Source organism: Rhinolophus sinicus, chromosome 4, assembly GCF_057876585.1.
Source record: "Rhinolophus sinicus isolate RSI-liver-muscle chromosome 4, RSI-T2T, whole genome shotgun sequence".
Taxonomy (NCBI): Eukaryota; Metazoa; Chordata; class Mammalia; order Chiroptera; family Rhinolophidae; genus Rhinolophus; species Rhinolophus sinicus.
The window spans coordinates 108,005,172-108,017,271 of NC_142504.1; the positions used below are offsets into that span (position 1 = coordinate 108,005,172).

At 42.3% G+C, this 12,100-nt stretch overlaps 1 protein-coding gene across 2 annotated transcripts in view; it reads left to right on the forward strand.

Moving 5' to 3' along the window:
* The window catches only part of TNFRSF11A (TNF receptor superfamily member 11a), a 54,982-nt gene that overhangs the window by 23,233 nt on the left and 19,649 nt on the right, over positions 1-12,100 (forward strand). For both annotated transcript variants that reach the window (XM_019729350.3, XM_074339874.2), the window contains exons 3-8: positions 216-341; positions 4,041-4,184; positions 7,511-7,604; positions 8,775-8,869; positions 10,208-10,321; positions 11,941-11,993. In XM_019729350.3, the coding sequence (XP_019584909.3) occupies positions 216-341; positions 4,041-4,184; positions 7,511-7,604; positions 8,775-8,869; positions 10,208-10,321; positions 11,941-11,993 (626 nt within the window). The remainder of the gene's footprint in view (positions 1-215; positions 342-4,040; positions 4,185-7,510; positions 7,605-8,774; positions 8,870-10,207; positions 10,322-11,940; positions 11,994-12,100) is intronic.

Below are 12,100 nucleotides of genomic sequence, written 5' to 3' on the forward strand. Positions count from 1 at the left end.
TAGAAGAACTGAACAACTGGGCACAGCAGACACAGGAGAGGCTGTTTTAGCCAGCTGCCAGGTCTGAGGAGCCCATCCCTGTGAGATGTGGCCTTGTCTTGTGTGTCACACCGTGTTGGGGGCACTTCCTGGGACCGTGGTCCAATAGGTTGGTGCATTTTTGTTGTTTTGTTTTTTGGATCCTTTTGATTGGTGCATTTCCCTTCTCATTTAAGGAATGTACATGTCGTCCAAGTGCACTGCTACCTCTGAAAGCGTCTGTCTGCCCTGTGGTCCGGATGAATACTTGGACACCTGGAATGAAGAAGATAAATGCTTGCTGCATAAAGTGTGCGACGCAGGTGAGTCACTCATGTCGGTGGGAAGTGTGGATCAGCCGTATTTTTAGATACAACAGTGCTTCTCTTTTGGGGGGCTTGAGAAGAAGTCTTGGCCACTGACCACCAAAGGATGTGGTTCAGATCCCAGAAGCAATGTGTTAAAATCCTTCATTGAGAACTTTTGTACTGAAATGTTTGTGTGGCAGTTTAATCATGGAACACATTCTACAGTTGACAAAATATTTCCAAAAGGTTTCCATGTAGGTTGTTTGTTTAATCCTCACTGCAACCCTGGGAGGTAGCCACAGTGATCCCATTTTAAAGATGAAGAAACTGAGACTAAGAGAGTTTGAATGACTTCTCCAAGAAGCAGGACTCAAAGCCAGGTCTTCTGACTCTCAAGTCTGTTTCCCAAACCATAACTGTTTTATTAACTCGACAGTTTAAGCTCCTTATCACAGTACAATAGATGTTTTTTGTCTCCAATTTTTAAATATTATAGCTTATTTGTAGGAATCAGGATCAAAGTATGTCTCTTATGTCTAGAGGTGTCTTTTCCGCTCTTTTCTCCTCTTCCATCCAGTTGATCTGTGGAGGAAACTTTATTGTTAGTCCTGTGTAACTTCCTTGTCTGATTTTGGTGTCACTTAATGTACTCTTCCATCTCCTATATATTTCCTGCAACGTGGTTGTTAAATCTAGAAGTCTGGTCAGATTCTGGTTTATTTTTTGTTTTGTTTTGTTTCTGGCAAAACTTCCTCGTAGTTGGCACAATGTAGTTGTGTCAGGAATCCTATCATGGCTGCTTTTCTCTCTTTTTGTGATATCAGCAGCTGTTAATAGTCATGGCCTTCATCCATCTTCATTAGGGGCTGCAGCGAGCTTGATGGTCCACTTCTGTCTTTCCTTCTCCATTCCTTAGCTGGAATGCTTTATAAAGAGAAACTTACCTCATCAACTATTTGTGGCCTTGCAGTACAGTATATACAGGAAAGGCTGAATAAATGCTTGTAACTTTGCTTACCACTCTTCCAAATAATGACTTGCCCACCAAGATTTCTGCAAAGGACTTGTGTGAATATTATGAACTCATGAATTTAGACGTATTTGAGGTGTTTCAGTCAATTGCAGTTACTAGTTTTACTGGTGCTCAGGTTGTCTCACCTCCTCCAGGTGGCCCCCCTGTTTGACACAACCCCAGATGTCTCTGAGAGCTCCCTTGCTTCCAGGCTCAACTTGGACGTTTCCTGTCCTCACCTGGAACCAGGCATTTCTCCAGGATTCCTGATCACCTTCAGTGAAACATCTTATTTAGTGACCCCCATCTGTGAGCTAGGGAGGCTCATTGCTACTGGCTTGATCCTTATTTATAGGGGTTTTTTCCCCCCAGTTGGCAGAACTAGGAAGTAAGTTGGTTTTTTTGTGTGTGTTTTTTTTTAACATCATAATTTTTCTAATGTGTTAGAGGCAAGCTGGCAGATTTTGGTAGGAGAAGGTAATATGGAAACTCCACTGAGCAGAGGCATCTGATCTAGTCTTTTTTTTTTTTTTTTTTTTGCTTTCGCACAGCTTAGCAATGACCATGACTCATGGCTGTCTCTTGGAAATAAAGATTCATTCTGTCTACTGCCAAAATTGGTTAAAGTGCAAAACCCGGTGCATTAAGATATTTTAAAATAGGCCCAAATTGTTGATTATCACACGGGCTTACATTCACTTGTATTTAGTGGAATACTGGGATGAGAATTTTCTAAGGAAGTGACAGTATCCACGTGGGTTCCAGGCATTATGTGCATGTTTATGTGTCCTCGTCTTGGTGTTGCTGACCAGGGCTTTGGAGAGGGAGCACAGAAGGAAATGGAGACTTCTCCAGGGTCACCATGCTCAGCCCGAGAAAGGTGGGAATAAGAAATGTCCCTCTCAGCTGGGTGTCACTTAAGATGGTGAAGGATGAAACAGGTTTCTGGTTGGGTGGCTTAAACAACAAACATTTACATGTCAGAGTTCCGGAGGCTGGAAGACGGAGGTCGGGGGCCAGCCCGCCGGGTTCTGGTGAGGGCCCTACCTGGTTTCAAGACAGATGCTTTCTTGCTGTGACTTCACGTCACAGAGAACAGAGAGAGCAAGCAAGCTCTGCGCTGTCTCCTCTTCCAAGGGCACTCATCCCATTCATGAGCGCTCTAACCTCATGACCTAATCACCTCCCAAAGGCCCCACCTCCTAATACCACCACCTTGAGGGTGAGGAGTTCACTGTAGGAATCTGGAGGGGACAAACACCAGTCCATAACAAACTATAAGTATTCAGGAATATGAACTATAAGGGCCATTTGGACAATCCCTGTGAGAAGGGCCCTAGACGAGTAGAAGGTCTGTTTTAAATAATGTTATTGTGTCGTATCGTGTGTGTGTGTGCGCGCACGTGCACAGTTGATTCTCCTTATTCGCAGTAGTTATGTTCTGTAAAGTCACCGCAAACCCTGAACTAGCAAGTATGAACCATCACTCCTAAGAGAAATGCAGGTTCCTAAGAGCCTCTGCTCACAACCTTTTTGTCAGCCGATCAACACATAACCTTGTGTCTGTTTAAGGATACCTTATTTAATAAATATTTTGATTCATTAACACTGAACTCACAACAGTAGAATTGTAACTCATGCCTGAACGAAGTATATCTAACACAGGTATTTTCTCCACAAGACACATCACAGCCATCTTGGGCTTAAAAGCTCTAGATAGCACTTAAGCACTATGCTTGCAGGCCATTTTAAACTGAAATCACCAACAAAAAGTACAAAAATAGGACACTAAATAGACCACACAAAGGACACTTCTTTCCATTGTGAGAGCTGACACAAGAAGACGGAACGTGTCACCTCGTTATCCGTCAACCAGGAACATGCGTGTCAAGCGAGTGGCTCAAAATTTTCACAGTTCTGCACGTGTCTAAGAATGACTTTCTCACATGTGTCTGCGAATGACTGCAGAAATGCCAGGAGTGTTGGTTTGGGGGCTACACTGAAGTTTCAGCAAGTAAATGAAATTGCAAATATGAATCAGTGTCTGAGCATTTACCTGTAATGCACAAAACCTGGAAAGGGCCAGGAAATTTGGGATAAGAGGAGAGCACTTTGCTATGCGTTGTGAGAAAAGAGACAAGTGTGTTATCCTAAGTATCTGGGGAGAGATGAACTTCCAAGTATGTCTTCAGACCTGACCTCTGTCCGTTGTCCACTCATCTAATGACACAATGACCCGTTTCCTGGACTGAGTAATGCTATGGCCCTGTGGGATTCCAGGAGGAATCCCCAGTCTCCAGAAACCCCATTCTCTTAGGTCCTATCTAGCATTCCTGTTAAGATGATCACATTTGCATTTACTAAAAATCAAGAATCTGTGACGTCTCTTTTGCATCAGCCACAATAGTCAGTGATCATACCCCCCCTCCACCCCCAGTCCTTAATCTTCCTGCTAACACGAAAATTGACTCTGAAAAACACACACAAGACTGTTTAATTATTGAGAGAGAAGAAAACCCACTGGGATGTTTTAGTGCCAGCACAGGAAGCCGAGAGGGAATCTGGGAGTGGCCTGGGGGAGTCGTGGTCTGGAGGAGGCCTGCTCTGGATCTGGGAGCTTCGGGCTGGCATTGGGGAGGTGGAAGATGTGCGTCCCCGTGCTTTCTCGTGCTGCCTCGCCGCCCTGTCCGTCTCGCCCGCAGGCAAGGCCCTGGTGGCGGTGGAGCCCGGCAACCGGACAGCCCAGCGGCGCTGCGCCTGCATAGCCGGCTACCACTGGAGCGAGGACTGCGAATGCTGCCGCCGCAACGCTGAGTGCGCGCCGGGCTTCGGCGCCCAGCACCCGGGTACGCGTCCGCCCTCCCCAAGTCGTGCAATCACCCCGAGGCCAAAGCCGGCTTTGAGAGGGCTTCCCTGCGTCCTTCATGCCCGGGGAGCCACGTGGCACCGGAGGGGCTGGAGGGGCCCCTGGGAATGGAGCGCAGGTTAGGTTCTCCCGTGAGCGCTGGGCTCCTCGGCTGTGAAACGTTAGGCTCCTCCCCGCTTAGGAGGGAACCCGGTAATGCAGGGGTCCTCAAACTTTTTTTAAACGTATACCCCTCCCCCTTTAGCACAATTTTGAAAATCCGTGCACCCCCTTGCATGTTTTCAATGGGATGTAGACACCATACCAATTTGAGACCCATCATTATCCACTTAAAAATTGCAGTAATCGGTCCTTACCGTTGGAAATGTTATATAGTTCTTTTCTCTCCTTTGGTGTGTATCCATTTCACCTTCCCGCAGAATTTTATCCTCATGTATTTTTGTGCTTGAAGGATTTTGACTAATCACCATTTAATGCTCTTTCACATCAAAAAAAATAGGCACCTCGTTGAAATCTTAATTTTTAAAAATTTCCTGTGACTCAGCGTTCTCAGGGTGAAAAGCGCTTCTTCTGGAATAAGTTGTTACTACAGTTAATATACAATAGGTCAAAATTAATATATTTTGCTATATGTACATAATCATAGAAGTAAAAGCTTTCTGAACTTCATAGTGATTGGAGTTTTTTCCAATTAGTTCATATATTCATGGTTGAATATTACTTATTGCTAAAATGCAACCGAATTCAGCATTAATTCTTTTTCCGCTAAGTACTGAGAAAGTTGTTCACATAAATAACTAAATAGCTAAGGAAGGACTTTTGTTGTTGTAGAGCCACTCAGGTCTTCCAGCACCTTCTGAGTTATACGTCTGGGATGACTTAGGGGTGGGACATTAAAGTTGTTTTTAATGATCTCTCAGTTAAGAACCAAAGGAGCCCTTCAACTTTGGTGAAAGGAAAGCAATAGAAATCTTTTTGACTTGGAAAAGTGTTTCTTAGAGTCATTTAATTCTAGGAAGTAGACCAAAGCATTTTCTTCAAAACGCAGCAAGTGGTTATTTATACCTGTTAATCTTTCCCTTAGAGGTAGGTTGTTTTAACCCAGAATATTTTGACGGGATTAGGAGAATGAACATATTATTCATTTCAATTCACATTGAGGAAAATGTCCATCGCAGACAGTCAATCCTGATTTTCAAATGTATCAACTAAACCAGATGAACTTTCTCTTAGAAAAAGTCTGACTTGGGTTTTTCAATTATTAAAATAAATCTCCCTATGACAGCCAGCTCCCTTCTGAATTCAGAAACTGAAACAGACAAGGCCCAGAGCCTTTCCACAAGTTTGTCACCTGCATGAAAAAAGGTGCTGCCACCTCTTCTGCTTCTTTTCTGGTCAGTGTTCTCTCTGTCCTGCTTCTTTGAGAATGGTTCATTTTTTTTTTAATTTTTTTTTTGGCAGTAGGTAGAGGATAGAGGGAGTGATATGGATGAAGGAAAACTTCACCCCTGCTACCTTGTACTATACCCTTGACTTTTGAACAAGACGGGTGTGAAGTGCGTGGGTCCACTTACGAGTGGACTTTTAAAAACTTTGAGTATCAATAAATACAGTACAGTATTTTCTCATGATTTTCTTAATAACAACTTTTTCTCTAACTTACTTTATTGTAAGAATATATTTAGTATATAAGTATAACATAGTATATACATATAACATACAAAGTATGTGTTAATTGACTATGTTATCAGTAAGGCTTCTGATCAACAGTAGACTATTAGTAGTTAAGTTTGAGGGCAGTCAAAAGTTACATGTGGCGCTTTCCACTGCACAGGGGGTGGAAACCTCTAAGCCCCACATTGTTCAAGTGTCAACTGTATTTGAATTCAGAACAACTCAACCCTGTCCCAGGTACCTCATTTCTGTTGTTGCACTTTGGCCCTTAATAAGTAGACAGGGAAAGACCGAAGCTCAGTGTATGGAGTTAGCACCCTTTGAGCTCCACTGCCTGGTAGGCCTGTAGGAGGTCTCTTTGCTTTTAAGGGTTACTCTAGAGTGTGTTTATCTTTTTAAAAGCTGTTTGAATTAATGTGAGTGACTAGATGTCAACTAAGCTTTTGTTAATATCATCTCAAGGCAAAACAAATTGCTAGATTAAGGCGGGGGATGACCCTATTAATTGAGGCAATTGCAAAAATCAAGAATGTATTTCCCACTTGACTCTAGACAAAGAACATGTAATTCCTTATTTTGATGTTTTGTGTATGAAAATAAATCACAGAAGTGCTACTCATTTCAAGAGTAATGTGTGGCTTTGGGGCCAGCCAATTGCCTGGTCATGATATCATATGGTAGCCAGTGCTCTTTATCGGGATTACCAAAGGGCCAGCACGTGTCAGTAGCAATAAAGGTAATAGACATAGGAAATCGGAGACATTTCCTGTATTGATAATGTAGTTTATGAGGAATATGAGAGTTGAAGAAAGCTTATTACCCAGGATCAATTCCTGCTTTCAGGGCTGTGGCTTAAGGCAGGGGTCCAAAATCCATTCCACCACTTGTGTTTGTATAAATAGAGCTTTATTGGAACACAGCCACAGCCATTTTTTTTTTAACATATTGTCTATGACTCCTTTCATGCTACAAGTATTTGTAGCAGAGACCAGAAGGCCTGCGAAGGATATTTACTATATCACAGTTTATAGAAAAAGACCTGTAGGGTCCGTCTGCGCGCTTTCTTTCTCTCTTTTTCTTTTCTTTTCTTTCTTTTTTCTTTCTTCCTTCAGAAAACTATTGTTGTCACTGCCATACTTGGACTACTGAGATTGAAGCTTGTCAGAAGGGGTCAGGACGAGAGGTTTCCCTTAACAGCAGTAAAAGGGTTTCCCTGCTCTGTAGATGAAGGTTGACATAAGCCCAAAAGGCTGAAAGCGGGGAGCGGACAGGGGCCTGGCTAAAGCAAGTCCAACAGCAGGCTCCCTGGCTAGGAAGCAAAGTATCAATGACCAGGACGGTCGCTCTGAACAGCAAAGGGTCAGTACCTGACTTGGATACGGGCATCAGTGGCCCGACACCGAGCCAGTTACCTTCCTGAACATAACTCTGTACCTACTGCTGGGGACGTGGGCCCTCTCCAGCCTGTGGGGCGTGAGCAAGCAGCCGCAGGTGGCAAGGGCAGGGAGAGATGGGCAGGGAAGAGGGGAGGAGACAGCTCCTGCTCTCTGGAACGTCAGTCATCCTGGCCGATCTCTAAGTGTCCTTGTTTGGTGTTTGTTTGTTCTTTTTGTCCGTTTGTTTTTTTGACAGTGCAGCTCAACAAAGACACCGTGTGCACGCCCTGCCTTGTAGGCTATTTCTCGGATACCTTTTCTTCCACAGAAAAATGCAAACCCTGGACCAAGTAAGTGACCACGAAGCAGCCAAGAGAGTTTGTTGACTTTAAACAACTCAAACTCCACTGTCTCGTCTGGGTTGAAAGCAGACTGATTCAGTTTGGTGAGGCTTCCTCTCGAAGCCATGTTCAAAATGAAGAAGTTTGTCCATTCAGTGTGGGCAAATTAAACCCGGCCAACCCACTGTTCAACCTGATGTGTTGAACTGTGGAACTGTGTGTTACTTTTTCACATTCAGTTTGACGCAATCTTTGTCTTATAGTTGCAGCTCTTTTTTTCATTTTTTTCTAACCTTATTTAGTTGAAAATGATTGATGATATTTGTTATCTTTCACTCACCACTTTTTCCAGCTTCCCAACACCACTGGTTTATTTGCCCAGAGGTGCGTGTGTGTGTTTGTGTGTGTTGTGTATGTGCATAAAGAAGCCTCCTGTTTTTATAAATGTCGGCATACTAGCAACACTTTGGTTTTTTTTTCATACAGCATCTTGAAGGGATCATTCCGTACTAGTTCACTTATATCTTCAGGGCTTTTGATAGCTACATAGTATTTCATTGGAGAGATCTACCATAATCAATTTAATAAGTTTCCTATTAATGGTCAGCTAGGTTGTTTCCATTCTTTTGCAGTAATTAAAATTTTTGAATGAGTCACCTCATGCATGTACTATTTTACACTTATGTTAGTGTATCTATAGTGGAACCCTGTGTTCTTTCATTGCATGCTTGTTGTTGAATACTAATACTCAGTATAATGATTCTTTCAGTTCCCAATATTTTAATTTTCATTAAATATTTGTTTTCTGATCCACTTATCCAAGTTTTACGTTGAAAAGATTTTCTGTGTTTTCAACTTAAAAAGAGCATTCATCAAAAATGCATCACTTCACCACGGCAATTGAAGCATTAGAAGTCTCCTTTACTGAAGACACCAGTCTACTCTCTTTTGTACCATACTCTTGGAGTCTTTTTTAGAGAACACTGGCGGTGGTTGCTTTTATTTATTCGTTTCTCCACCTGTATTATGTGTGGACAGGCCCTGGGGATCGACATGTCCAGGAAGTCCTGGGTTCCTCTCCTGAAGGAATGAGCAAACTAGTGGAGCAAATAAAGCCTTTTGTAGCATTAAAAAAAAAAGAATATAAAACCAAGCACTTAATTACCTTTCACCCCACAGCTGTACCATTTTTGGAGAGACGGAAGCTTATCACGGGACTGATAAATCGGATGTGGTTTGTAGTTCTTCTCTGCCATCTACAAAACTGCCAAATGGTATGTTTGTTTAAACAGAGAAGGTGGGCTGGTAGATATGCCCCTGTCTCGTCAGCTCTTCTTAATTTCCCTCAAGTTACGTGCTGTATCTGGGGGGTTCATTGTTCCTTTTTCATTTCATCCCCTCCATGGCCAGTCTAGTATTTCACTTTGATTATTATTTTAATTCCAGATATGTTGTTTACTTGATAATTTTCTACTCTGGAATGGATAACATAATATATTCATAAGTACAAAAAAAAGAAGAAAATTGAGATATTGAAATGCTCAAATATGGTAGGATGGTGGTCACAGTAAGGACGTGGGAGATTTTGGTGACCAACCAGAGTTAGCCACTTGTTAGAATATGGCTATTATGATTTATGGACATTTTGTAGGTTAAATTAATCTTAAATATAGTGTCAAAGATCGACAGAAGGTTGACAGTTAATGGTGGACGCTGGTTATCCCAGTGAGTAAGATAGTGTGGAGCTGGGTCCAGCTGTCACAGCACAAGAGATGGCGTAAGTGTCAAGAGGACGTTTCTAATGAGGCAAGAGAACCTGGGCCACAAAACAATGGAGTTGATGAACATTGACTAAGAAAATCAGAGGCTAGAGTTGACATTTTGGGAAACAGAAGGACATCACAGCATTCTGGATATGGAATTACAGAGTCAGAGCAGCATTTTACAAAGAGCAATTTGAAGACGTCAAAAATAACTGAGGGAATAAAAAAGTTATTTTAAAAAAGTGAGAAGGAGAAGAAAGGCAGAGGCCCAGAAACCAGGTCACATAAACCAAGAGTTTATAATATAAATGTTCTAGCAATGAAGTGATTGAGGGGGAATGATAAAAAAAAAAAAAAAGGCTGAGTCCACATTGTGTTGTAGAAGAAATACCTGAAACACTTTGTAGGATGGCTGTGGTTCTGTTCTCATGACCAGCAAAACCCCGATACCATGTCGTTATTTGGAAAGACATGTGATAAGGGGCTTCCTTTTGCCTCAGAAGCCATCCCCCTAGAGAGACTGAGGTGCTCTGTAGGTAAGCAAAGATGGCACTGGAGGACATGGTAAACATGACTTGAGCTGTTGGAAAGTAGAATCATTTCAAGATGGTCCTGGGCTCGCCTCACTCAGGGTCATGCCAGACAGCAGGACTGGGCCATGATGTGGACTCGACCCTTCAGGGGGTGAGCCCTCTGTGACAAACCTACAGTCAGGGTCGAGGACCTTGGTACATCTCTATCCCAGCATGCTTGATTTGGGGGTTTGAGTTCAAGGGTTTTGTCTGTAAATTTAGAGACTTAAAATTAAACAACTGTTAATACTGTTTTTCCCGTCTTCTTCCAATATAGAGCCTCAGATTTATTTGCCCAGTCTGATTATCCTGCTGCTCTTCATATCTGTGGCATTAGTTGCTGCTGTCATCTTTGGTGTTTACTATAGGAAAAAAGGGAAAACACTAACAGGTATGGTGTCTATGGTGGGTTTCTCAAATGAATCTTCAAGAAAATAAACACATTTCTAGTTATAGACTTTGGAAGAAGCATATAATACCCACCAACTACCTCTGGAGATCTGCTTAAAATAAGTGCCTTGAGGTGGTTGTGCTTCAACTAAGGTGAAACACCCTTTATACCTAATTCATTGTTCTCTGGTAAAACAAAGAAAGCCAACTGTGCCGACTTTTGTATAAGCTAACAAAAATATTCTGGGGTCAGGAAACCGGTGACTTCTAAACAATGTGTTTATGTTGTGTAGATTATGCCATGTCAGGTGTACATCGGTTGCATTTATCCTAGAATACAGACATTTTTAATGTGTCCGATAAAAACAGAGACAAAATGTTCAGGTCCATGGTGGAGGCAAAGTTTTATTGGGGTGTTAGTACAGAAAACAAATTTAGGGATGCAGTAAGAATGGATGCGGACACACCGGTTAGCAGGTCTTTTGCAATCACCCAGGAGGGAGAGTATCACAGTAGTTATGAGTAATTATCACCTCTCTGTACAAATACTATTTTCAGTACCATTTGTAATTGTCTAGTACTGGTCCCTACCGGGAAAGAGCTGCAGCTTTACTTTTATTTGGAGTATTTTTATTTTTCTATAATTTTAAAATTATAGAAAAGAAGCAAGAATAATAATGACGATGATAGCAATGACTGACATATATTGACTATTTGTTCTGTGCCAGCGCTGCTGTACGCACCCTACATGTACTAACTAAATAGCCACAGCAGCACGTGAGGGAGGCTCTCTGACTTCCCTGGTTTTGTGATGAGGAAACTGAGGCTCCGAGCAGGTAAAACCTGGGCACAGTCACGTCATAGACATCATTAGCTACTATTATGACCTGAGTATCTTCCCGTGGAGAACTGACGACCACCTGACTTTTAATCTGTATAGTGAACTCAACATCAAGTAGTCCATGGAGGTGGGGTAAAATTCATCTTTGTACAATATAAATTTATAGATTTTTTTTTAATTCATGGATTTCACTTCTTTAAGTTTCATCACTTCTATTTTAAAAAGTTAATGGAGTTATACTTTGCGTATACCACAGACATCTTTCTTTCTTCTGAGAAGCAGCATAGTGGAAAAGGATCTGGGGCCCCCCGGGTCTCAGGGGGGTCTGACGCGGCCTCTGGCATGCACTTGACTTTTAGTGCATGTAGATTTGCTAGTTTACTGGAAACTCAGCCGCCTGGACCCACGTCATCTTCGTTCCCCCACAATGCCCAACCTAGACCCTTGGAGTCAAAGAAAATTTGCTAAAGGAATGAGAATGCCTGTCGGCCTAACAGCAGCTCTGACAGCCCTCAGACGTGCTCGTAGGTAGTCAGGGCACATTTGTGGGAAAAAGGAGCATTTTCCTTTATATGGATCAGCGAGTTCTATTTTTGCTAAGATGCCTTCACAGTCTTTTAATTGCTCCGCTATCTTCTGAATGTTTTCATTCTCAGGAACTCTTCCCTGAAAGACCTGCAGAGGGTCATGTTTAAAGATAACATAGTGGTCGGTGATACTGGATCAGAAACGGGAAATCATAATAATACGAAGCCCTTATCCTTGCTTTGTTTTTCTAGCTAATTTGTGGCACTGGGTCAACGAGGCGTGCGGCCGCCTAGGTGGAAATAAGGTAAATTGAAACGTCTGAAGTGCCTGCTTGAAGTACTTTGAACAATTAAGCTGATATAGTTATTAGTCAGATGTAATTATGAGTCAGATATCGAGACTCGTTGTGTA